This window comes from Staurois parvus, unplaced genomic scaffold, assembly GCF_062004578.1.
Source record: "Staurois parvus isolate SC_StPar_1 unplaced genomic scaffold, SC_StPar_1.0 ptg000130l, whole genome shotgun sequence".
NCBI classification, from domain to species: Eukaryota; Metazoa; Chordata; class Amphibia; order Anura; family Ranidae; genus Staurois; species Staurois parvus.
Window position 1 is genome coordinate 4288506 of NW_028317926.1, and position 12340 is coordinate 4300845.

At 40.4% G+C, this 12340-nt stretch overlaps 1 protein-coding gene across 1 annotated transcript in view; it reads left to right on the plus strand.

Annotated features, from left to right (window-relative positions):
• Positions 1–1599: 1599 nt before the first annotated feature.
• The window catches only part of LOC149466427 (transmembrane channel-like protein 2), a 146103-nt gene continuing 135362 nt past the window's right edge, over positions 1600–12340 (plus strand). The window contains exon 1 of the mRNA XM_089672548.1: positions 1600–1937. Within this exon, the coding sequence (XP_089528674.1) occupies positions 1600–1937 (338 nt within the window). The remainder of the gene's footprint in view (positions 1938–12340) is intronic.

The window sequence follows — 12340 nt, forward strand, 5'->3', positions numbered from 1 at the left end:
TAATCAATGCTGCTAAAAAATTATAATAGAAAAACAGTATCATTTAGCAGGTGTTATGGTGAGACACCTGTTTGTGACATTTAGCGGCATTGTGTCTAACTAAATAGGGTAAACAAAGGAATTTACCCTGATGAAGTCACGAAGTGGGCGTGACGCAACTAGTCGGTACGTGGGGAGGAGCTTCCGGTAATCGCGGTGACGTCATTTCCGGCGTGGGGGCCATATTGGAACACCCTGTGTATTACCCATGCAGTACACCCATAGCATGTGGTAGGAGGCTGGAAGATTCATCGTTTTGTGAGTGGAAATCTACTTTTTATACCTATTACCAATAAAATTACTGGTTGCACTATGGAGGGTCTCTGCTTGTGTCTTACTATGACCCTGGGAGGAGCTGGCTGCTAAACTGGTGGATGCTGGAGGAGGAAGATATTTTCTAGAGAGTGATCCATACTGATAGGATCGTGTGATCCTGAAAGCGTGCTGGCCCCTTGGGGTCTAAGGAAGGAGGTGAGGGGGCATTTTGGCTGTTAAGGATTGTCACGTGTGAATCACGTACACTGCACATAATTTTGCATGAAGAGTGGAGTGTGAAGTTCATCATTAATCACAGCATCATCAGTATTATTATTATTAACTTTGGACTTTTCTCGTATTTGAGCTATCGTTTATTCCTTTGTGCACTTTTTGTGTGGCACTGTTTATTATTAGTATATATGTTATTATAGTATATATTACTTCTTTTTCACGTTTTTGCACGAGATATTCCCCATGAGGGAATACATGCATGACACTGTATATGTATTGAGTATATTGGATTTTTTTGGGGATTGAGTATATATTGTATTACGGTTCTATTAGATACTAATTAGCACTGCACTCATAATTTTTGCACTGTTTATTCACTTATTTTGGGTATAAGCTTAGTGTCAGCAGCTTATGGTTATAGGGTAGGAGTCCTTGTGAGCGCAGGAGGTTTTTTGTAATTATCATTGTATTTGTATTGTATTTTCAGATGACTGCTGTACTGGTTAAATGAAAATTGCACGATCCAGGATCATATGAAAAAAAATTTTATTGTCCCTTCAATTTTCTTCGAAGGATTGCTGTGTACTAACGATCAGAACGATTTTCGTTCGATATTCTGATCGTGTATACAGGGCTTTAGATGAATATGCCAGAAGTTAGGATCCAAGGACAAAGGCTATTGTTTTAGTTTTTTTTTTGTTGTGTCTTTTTCTTGCTGCTATTTAGGATGAAGGACACGCTGGCTACTATATAGCCCTTGGTTACTGTAGAATGCATGGACTGTTTTGAAATTAATGAAAGCCCTTTAGGAGCCATGTTGTGTCTGTGCCCACATCTAACATTAGTCTTGCATTATTTGTCCATAAAAATGTCCTTCAGTTGAAGTTCCTTTAACCATAAAACAGCAAGTCAGGCAGGTAAATCATCTAATTCTGTTGTTAATTCATCCATCACTGGTGATCAATTGTTCACACTAAAAACCTACACTAAATAAAAGAGCATTTACAAAAATGTTTGATGCTGCTAATGAGGAAACATTTATATCTGAAGCTTTAACAGCAATAATTAATGATGAAATTCAACCTTGCAGATGAAGAAGAAGAAGAGGAAGAAAACACAAAAAGAAAACCAGGTGGCAGACAGCAATCTCAAAACAAGAGGAGAGATGACAGTGAAGATAATAGTGAGGATGAGGCAGTAAGAGGAAACAGAAGGACCAGAGCCAGGCGTAAACCAAGAGGTAATGATAATGAAGATGATGAGGAGGATGAGCATGAAGACTACAGAACCAACAAGAGAGGCGCTAACAGAAACAGAACCAGGAATGCTGCAAATAAGAAACAAAAAGGAGAACAAAATGAAAAGAAGGAGGGAAAGAAGGGTGAAGATCAGAAAAAGAAAAGTGGCAGGTACTGCTGTGTTTTGTAAATAGACTATTAGCTACTACAAAGTTAACTTCCTAATTTCCAACATTTTCTTTCCATTGCAGTGTGATAGTAATCATAGTATCACACTGCAATGGAAAGAAAATGTTGGAAAATAGGAAGGATTTTAATCTCAATTGAAGGGTGACTGACTTAATATACAAGAGCTAAATGCATTTTAGTTTCCTATTACTAATATACTCTGGAACTGAAGAAAAATAAGAACACGTGATAATGTATATATAGTAATGGTTGATTGCAAATCATGCAGCCTGCAGGTCATGATAAACATTATTTTAAGTTTAAAACCCGTAATCTATATGCTAATACACTGCATAGCTTACATATACTACTTATATTCTCTACTACTGGAATTCAATTTGGAGCAGTAGATGGAGAAGTACACTTGAATGCATTGCAATATATCATTATTCATTTTAGTGACATGGCAATGCATCTTACTCTATTGTGTTCTTTTTTTTCATACATTCTGAAAATTTTTTATACATTAACAATAATAATTGGAAATACTTGAGAACAATATAAGGTTACTTTTTGGATTTTTATTATTATAATGCCATCTAAGTGGTGATAGAAAAGAATGCTAGAATCAAGAGTGATACCATTCAGGAATGCTTGCTAAATTAATTTAAATGAGTTTCTTATACTTTCTTTTCTATCACTTTGCCCAATAATCCGATTTATCCTGGATAATCCATGATACTGAATATTCAGTAGTGTGCAGACTATGTAATATGGTGCCATGCTGGATGGAGTTGTGACATATGTTATCACAGTTTTTACACATCACAGATCAAACCTTCAAGCCTAAATAGGTAAATGGTAAGCTTGCTTTAAAAATGTAATTAGAAACAATTTAGAGATTATTTAAGAGTATGCCAGTTTGCCATGATCGGTGTGGTCTGTGTAACCAAAATACTATATGCATAAAAAGCAGCAAACAGTAGCAGAGACACTGCAGTCACATAAAGCTGTTACCTCTAAAAAGACTCGTGTAGCTTCTACTCAGTATTGTAACATACAAAAATTAATTTATTATTATCAAATAATTATCAAAATTACAAACTGTATGTGCAGAAATAATAAATGATACCCTTCACCCCACACACATATAAAAGAGGCAATGATAACCACAGCTCATATACAAAATTTTCAAATTAGCCACAAAAATAATAACAGCCCATAGGCCAATATAATGCGCAGCTGCCTTAGCAGGCTTTTGCCATATAATATTTATATCACCCAAATCTTAGATGATTATCCCCTGAATAAGTCTTTGTCCCTTGTTAGCATAGATTACAAGTAAAAATTTGCATTGAGCTCTCAACCTTTATTATTGCCGCAAGACTTTTCCTAGTAGTGGGACTAAATTAAAGCAGGTGGTTCATCATGGTACAGACTCAGGGGATAATCCTCTTTCACATGAAATCTGTATAATCAACAAAAGAGCAGCAAAAATAATATAAAATCAGAGGTATAATGGCATACGATGCCTTTTATACTTGATAACACTACACCATGCCCCCAAAGTCCTTAGTAAGACCTGACAAATTAGAACTTGCAGAAGTTCTAATTGTAAAGCATTTGATTAAACCAATTTTTATTTGATCAGATACTTGTGAGGGCAGAGGAGAGATCTGGGTTTTAATAGACCCCAGATCTCTCAGTAAAGAGTACCTGTCACTGCTCATTCTATTACAAAAGATGCTGTTCATCCCTTGTGATAATGTTAATCCAACAACAAATAAATTTAAATAAAATAACATTTTAAAAAATGTTAAAGCTCCCCCATTTCACAGTGCTCATGCACAAATGCAGACACATACAGAGGTCCTGCACACATATGTAAACTGTGATCGCACCATACATGTGAGGTTTCACCGCGAACCGAGAGCAATAATTCTAGTGCCAGATCTCCTGTTTAATTCTAAACTGGTAACCTGTACAGCACTGAAGCATGAGACCTCGTGGCGTCGCTCAGAAGTTGAGTGTCGGAGAAATCACCTTGCAGGCAAATACAGGGGAGCGGTGTTCAAGTCTCAGTCCAGTTGCTTGCATAGGAAGAGAAGAAGAGACACAGTTCTCACCACCTGTGCATTCCCGTGTGTAGAAGATGGCCTCGGCTGTCACGCAGGCCACGCTTCTGAAGCGTTTCGCCCCACCCACCAGAGTTTGATCACAGAGGAGTCCTCTGTGATCAAGCCCCCAGTGGGTGGGGCAAAACATATCAAAAGGCGTGGCTGGCATGACAGCTGGGGCCATCCTCTAAACATGGGAATGCACAGGTGGTGAGAGCGGTGTCTCTTCTTCTCTTCTGGTAACCTGTAAAGGCTTTTAAAGTGTCTTAAAGTGCCTATGGAGGTTTTTGAAGTCCATAGTTTGTCATCATTCCATAGGCAACTTTTAAAGCATGACATTTTGGGTATTTACTCAGCATAACATCATCTGATATACGCTATATTTTCAATACGTATTTTATCATTGGATTCAGGTGTTCTAACCACCTCCATGGCCACAGGTGTATAAAATCAAGCACCTAGACATGCAAACTGCTTCTACAAACATTTGTGAAAGAATGGGTTGCTCTCAGGAGCTCAGTTCATTCAAGTGTGGTACCATGATAGGTTGCCACCTGTGAAATAAGCCCATCCATGAAATTTCCTTGCTACTAAATATTCCACAGTCAATTGTTAGTGGCATTATTACAAAGTAGAAGCAACTGGAAACAACAGCATCTCAGCCACGAAGTGGTAGGCCATTTGAAATGACAGAGCAAGGTCAGAGCATGCTGAAATGCACAGTGCGCAGATGTCGCCAACTGTCTGCAGAGTCAACAGCTAAAGACCTCAAAACTTCAGGTGGCCTTCAGATTAGCACAACAACAGTGCGTAGAGAGCTTCATAGAATAGGTTTCCGTGGCCGAGCAGCTGCATCCAAGCCTAACATCACCAAGTGCAATGCAAAGCTTCAGATGCAGTGGTGTAAAGCATGCCATTACTGGACTCTAGAGCAGTGGAGACGTGTTCTCTGGAGTGATGAATCACGCTTCTCTGTCTGGCAATCTGATGGACTTGTCTGGGTTTGGTGGTTGCCAGGAGAACAGGACTTGCGTGACTGCATTGTGCCAGGTTTGGTGGAGGGGGGATTATGGTGTGGGCTTGTTTTTCAGGGATTGGACTTGGCCCCTTAGTTCTAGTGAAGGGAACTCTTAAGGTGTCAGCACACCAAGACATTTTGGACAATTTCATGCTCTCAACTTTGTGGGAACAGGTTGGGGATGGCCCTTTCTTGTTCCAACATGACTGCACACCAGTGGTCCATAAAGACATAGATGAGTGAGTTTGGGGTGGAGGAACTTGACTGGCCTGCACAGAGTCCTGACCTCAAACTGATAGAACACCTTTGGGATGAGTTAGACCAGAGACTGCGAGCCAGGCCTTCTCGTCTGACATCAGTGCCTAACCTCACAAATGTGCTTCTGGAAAAATGGTCAAACATTCCCATAGACACACTTCTAAACCTTGTGGACAGCCTTCCCAGAAGAGTTGAAGCTGTTATACCAACTCAATATTGGACCAACTCAATATTGAACCCTTTGAACTAAGACTGGGATGCCAGTAAAGTTCATGTGCATGTAAAGACAGGCATCCCAATACTTTTGGCAATATAGTGTATTTTAACAAAAATGTGTTATCATATGTTATGTTATGTTTTGATATTATATATGTGCATTATATTGTGTTTACATGCACTGAAATTCATTAAAGTGTATTTTTTCCTGAAAATGTGCATTTGATAAACTGCTGCACAAATTTCATGTGGCATAAAAAACCATGATTGTTTTTAGAAAATGTATAATGTTTGGGGGCTCTAAGTAATTACAAAAATGCTGATTTTTACATGTATGAGAGAAATGTCAGAATGGACCTGGGCTCAATAATGACCTGTGTAGTAAACATTATTTGTTGGTTTCACATTTATACCAAGCAGATTATATGCATAGTCTAGTCAAAACTGAAGGAGAAGCCTTGAGGTGCATACAGCCTATCTGCTCTGTACATTTTTTCCATGCATTGCAGCAATGCACTAATCACCCCCATACCTTGTGTTGGTGATCTTATTTTCTGAGAATGTGTGGCTCTAATGCACATCTGTTCCAAGCAGGACCATGGCAGCATTCTTGCTTGTTCTCACAAAGAGATAATGGAAAAATAATTTAAAAAATAATAAGACGCTTCACACAGTCACCAGTCCAATTAAAAGCTTGCTGGAATTTTTTAGTAGCTTAACAATTGGTTTCACTTGTTGCTGGATGTTTTATTATTGGGTAATGCTGTGGATATCCATATTTAGCTGCAGAAAGAATCAGAACCAACACATAGATTTATAGTAATAAATTGTATTTTCAGCATACACATTGTCCTGTGTTAACACTGTGAGGTTGGCTCTGTTTGTGTTTTCCTTTGTCAAGTATAGAATAGCAAATATTGTACATAGACAAAAAAATATAATGTTGAAACCATGCAATATTAGGGGAAAATTGGCAACGGGTGTCCGTATGATCCACATATTAAGCTGCAATAACTTTAAAGGCTGAAATGGATGAAAACATATTTTAAAGCAAAATGAAAACATATTCAGTACATCTCTGCAATACATGCACATTTTCCCATTAAATGCCCTGCAAGCAGAACCAGGACAAGGCAGGGGCAGAAGGGGCCGGGCGCTGGCTGTATGTGGAGGGGATGCACTGTGAGCTCCCCTCTCTCTGCCTCTCAATGACAGACAGGAGTACCTGCAGTGTCACTCCTGTCAGCAGGTTTTTTCTCTGTCCTGTGTACCGCCACCTCTGGGGCTAATCCTCCTGGCTAATGTCTTGTGCCAATCTGTGTTTACATATGACACATCATGCCTCAAGTGACAGCACCTCCTCAGTTCAAGAGGAGCAGCTGCCAGGAGGCTAGGCTTCAAGCACACAGTGGGGCTGTAGTGGGCAGCAGTGGGAGGAGGGAGGAGCTCTCTGTACTGGGTGGCCACATGAAGAGGGAGGAGCTCTCTGTACTGGGTGGCCGCAAGAGGAGCTCTGTGTACTGGGTGGCCACAGGAGGAGGGGGGAGCTCTGTGTACTGGGCGACTGCAGGAGGAGCTCTGTGTTCTTAGAGGCTGCAAGAGGAGCTTTGTGTTCTGGGTGGCTGCAGAAGAATCTCTGTGTACTTGACACCTGCAGGAAGAGGGGGGAGCTCTGTGTATTAGGCGGCTGCAGGAAAAGCTCTATGTACTGGGAGGACACAAGTGAAGCTCTGTGTTCTGGACAGCCAAAGGAGGGGGGTGCTCTGTGTACTGAGCGGCCATGGGAGGAGGGGGGAGCTCTGTGTATTTGGAGGCCACTGGAGGAGGGGGTAACTGTGTATACTGAGAGGCCACAGGAGGAGGGGGGAGCTCTGTGTATTTGGAGGCCACTGGAGGAGGGGGGAGCTGTGTGAACTGGGAGGCCACAGGAGGAGGCAGGAGCTCTGTGTATAGGGGGGGCAAGGAGCTGAAGGTGATCTCTGTGTATAGGGGACTATGAGGTGGAGGAGAGCTCTGTGTATATGGGGGCTAGGAGATGGAGGAGAGCTATGTGTATTGGAGGTGCTGGGAGGTGGAGGACAGCTCTCTGTATTGGAGGTGCTGGGAGGTGTAGGGATCTCTGTGTATTTGGGGTGCTGGGAGGTGGAGGGACCTTTGTGTATTGGGGGTGCTAGGAGGTTGGGGGAGCTCTGTGTACAGAGGGTGCTAGGAGGTGGGGGAAACTCTGTGTATTGGGGGTGCTAGGAGGTGGTGGGTGCTCTGTGTATTGGGGGACTAAGAAGTAGGGGGAGATTTGTGTATTGGGAGCTAGGAGGTGGGGGGAGCTCTGTTTTGGGAGGTGGTAGGAGGTGGGGGTAGCTCTGTGTATTGGGAGCTGCTAGAAGGTGGGGGAGCTCTGTGTATTGGAGGTGCTAGGAGTTGGTGAGAGCTCTTTGTACTGGGGGTGCTAGGAGGTGGGGTGAGCTCTGCGTATTAGGGGGAGCTAGAAGGTGGGCAGAACTCTGTAGTGGGGTGGTGGGAAGAGGGGTGAGCTTTGTGTGCTGGGGGGTGGAAGAAGGCTGCATCCAAGCAATGGGGAGGGGGGCGCAGTTTCCCATCTTCGCACTGGGCACCAGTTGACCTTGATAAACATTGACCTGCCAGAAAATGCACTCAACATTTCATTTCTTATTAACAACACAAAGCATTTTATGGGCTGAGTGGACTCAGCCCTGTTCATTGCATTTTGCAAAGCTATTCAACAACTCCCACTATCTTTAACTTTAAAGTACAGGGGCTAGTTATTCCAAGATAAATAGAAAGGAGAACAACCTGCGCTCCATGCCCACAAACATTAGTCATATAGGACTGCTGCAACCACAATATTTGAATTCTAAATATACACAAATTATGTAATAATGGGCGCACAGTCCCTTAAAACAACATTAACAACAAAGTGCACAAAATATATGTGCAAATGCAAAAATAAAATAAAATCAAGTGCTCATGTTCAATAAATAAAAACAATTCATGTATGTTATTCAGTGCCAAATACATAATAAATTATAACATAGTGCCAGTGCATTGCAAAAAATTCATTTAAAAATTCATAAAAATGTGCCAAAACCATTCAAACATAATAAGTAAATAGTGAATAGTTCATAAGAGTCCCAATGTCAATACGGTACTTGTTAAATGGGTCTCCTGAAGATGCGGATTGCCACGAAACACATTGGGAGGCGCCTAATCATGAAGTCAGTACGCATGCTGCTAAATCGAGCAGTGGCACTTTCTGTACATGTCTGATCTATTGATGTTCTTGTGAGTAAGTCCCCAATAATCTCTATGGTATTTGAAACCGGAAGTAACGAGTATTTGGTCACTTCAGTTTCATTGGATGTAAACAAAGCCATTTTCGGTTTGGGAAAGCTTCTGATCACATTGATCTTGGTGGCTTGGCTTTTAAAGTAATACTAAACCTAAAAAGAGTATTTTAACTTAATGCATTGTTTGCATTAAGGTAAAAAAACATTTTTAAGTTCCCTGTGTTTGCCCTTCCCTGAGTGAAGGGGAAGAGAGGGGAGAAGAGATCAGAGCTGTGCATCACTTCTCCCCTCGCTTCCTCTTCACACAGGGACTCGAACAGCAGCAGGAGCCATTGGCTCTTGCTGCTGTCAATCACGTGCAGTGAAGAAGAAGTGAGGGGCGGGGCTAAGTCCCACTGTGTGTGTCTATGGAGCACGGCTCCGTAGACACACAGGTAGGGAGCCAACACACAGTTTTTGTCCCCATAGCAAGCCATAAAGAAGAGGAGGAGCCATGATCACCAGCGGGGGACCCAAGAAGAGGAAGATCAGGGCCACTCTGTGCGATACCACTGCACAGAGCAGGTGAGTATAACATGTTTGTTATTTTAATTGAAAAAAAAAATGACTTTAGTAAAACTTTAAGGGCAGAGCAGAGATCATTCTAAAACCAGTCCTCCTGTGTAACGCTAAACTAGGAACCTCTAAAGGCTTTTAAAGCGTAGCCAATGAAGATTTTCAGGTACCATAATCTGGCACCGTTCTACCAGCATTCACAGTTTCAAAGCATGATATGTTAGGTATCTATTTACTTTGCATCTTTTATATTTTACCAAAAAAATGGATGTTATACTGTGCTTGTGCACACTAAAGTTCATTAAATTGTATATTTCCAACAAATATGCTTTTGAAAAACCGCTGTGCAAATACAGTGTGGCACAACAAATTGCAAAACCCATAATTTTATTCTCTAGGGCCTCTGCTAATATATATATATATATATATATATATATATATATAGTATAGTGTATGTATGTGTGTATATATACACATATATATATATATACAGTATATATATATAAAATGTTTGGGAGTTCTAAGTAATTTTCTAGCAAAATAAAATTGCCCTGATAGGGAAGTAGTAAAATAATTTTTAGCTTCTAACAATAAACATATTATTATAATAAATAATAATAACATGCTTTTTTCAATACCTTAAAACTTTAAAATCTAAAATATGACACAGTATATATTCAATGGCAGAGCAATGCATGACATACTAAATGTAATCATAATAAATTACAGATACATTCACCAGTTTCCATGTTGCACATTAGTACCTCAGTTTCTGCGTTGTCCAGATTACTGGGTTGGAAAATCCTTCTGTAGAATCTCTCTTGATGTTCTGTCGCACTGTCCCATTGCATTACCAGTAATCACTCAGTATCCACAGGTCAACAGCTATCCTTATATGAGACTTGGACCCGTCCCTTATGTTGGATTGGCTTACTGAATTAAATTATTTTGTTAGCATATTTGTATATCTTACTTGGCTATTAACTTACTGGCCTATTATTTTAAAAATGGCTAATGATTTCCTACAGTAATCCAACACCCATTGTTCCATGTGCATACATTTACAACTTGTCAACGAAACAAAAAGAGGCTTTTTATGTGGCCAGCTATAACAGACAAAGTAACAGATTAGGGGCATGTTTAAACTTGCATTACTCTCTGAGGAGTGATCTGCAGTGGATTGCTTTTCAGACAGCAGAGCAGGAGTGGAAGACAACCATTCATTGCCTGTTTATTTTTTTGTTCTTGTTTTTTATTAAAGCTCTTATTTTGTGGGTTGATGCTTTAAAAAAAAAAAAGACAGCAGTAGGATCTCTTTAAGTATGTAATTATGTATTTAGGGTTTTTTTGCCAAAAGTTTAGCATTATAAATTCACTTAGTAGTTGTAATTTTGACATTATAACATAATTACAACCAGCCTTCACTAGGGATTTGCAATGGTCCATCAATGGCCAAGCTGTACATTTTTGCCTGATTTTGTTCCTTTAGATTGCATATTGCATTTGTCCTCTGTAATTCCTACAGTAACAGATGCACCACGAATTAGAGCAGCCTTTCTCAACCAGGGTGCCTTGAGGTTTCTTCAGGGGTGCCTTGGCAAAATTTCTAAAAATTGCCTAAAACTTGTATACAAGCCAGCGGGTGGAACAAGCCTGCCTTTTAGTTACTCAAAGCCACAGGTTTTCATTGTGCACCACTACGACCTTCTAGCTGCTGGCGTCCTGACAACCAATGACATCATCAGTTGATAAGGAGGATGTTGGTTGCCTGCACAGTATCCTAGTTAGCCCTTCCCCTGCCCCTCTCCATCAGTGCTGGGGTCACATTAGTTCAGTGATGGATAGAAACTGAGGGAGAAGAGAAATATTGGCATACTAGTCAGTACCAGTGTGCAAAAGTGCATTTGCTTTGGAAGAATAAATCACCTCTAATGTTGGGTGTCTGATGTGTGTGGATGTTGACACATTATGTAAAACTATTAGAATAGTTTTTCACATTTTAGAATGGGGTGCCTCAAGACTGTCCATAATTTTAAAGGGTGCCTTGGTACCAGGAGCGGACTGACAACTCATGGGGCCCCTGGGCAATAGGGGATCATGGGGCCCCTGTGTCCTTGCCCAAACTCAAAAAAGCCTATGAAAAAGGTACCAGGGGCATCTCATGGGGCCCCCTACTGACCCCGGGCCCTGGGGCAGTGCACGAGTTTCCAAATGGTCAGTCCGCCCCTGCTTGGGACTGTCCATATTGTAAAAGGGGCCTCGGGATTGTCCATAATTGTGCCTTGACTGAAAAAATGTTGAGAAACACTGAATTTGAGTATAACTGGATTAACATTATTTGCAAATATCTATGGCCAAGGTTTTTAATGACAACAGGTACCTGTAATGTTGACCACTACTGGCATACTGGTACAGTTCTCATTATTTGGGAGTGTGTTATGAACAGTGAGTCACAAAACTGCTTAATGATAATATGCACGTAGAAAAGTACATTCATATGATTGACGTTTGTTCAAATAAATCTCATAGAGATTAGAAGCAATATAACAAAACCTTTTTATTTGTATAGCAGTGTGTTATTATTGCTAAAATGTGAGCTGGGAACTGAGTTATAGTTTTAAAAGGTTCCTTTATTTAGCCATAGAACTAATATTGATTAAACAGTAGATCTTCTATTGATTTAACAGTAGATTCTACATTGACTTACCAGAGGATGCATTTGTTGCTAGATAGTTTATGATGAAATATATATTAGGTGCCAGTATGTGTGCATGCTTATCCATTTTTTCAAACTGTATTTTACAAAAAGGAGAAGTGTATTTAATTACTTGATTAGCATGAAGGCTGCTTTGACTTTGTTACTTACTCATGTATAACAATTCTAAATAAACCCCCTAAGCCAATGTAATTATGTTTCCCCAATGACTGCAGATCTTT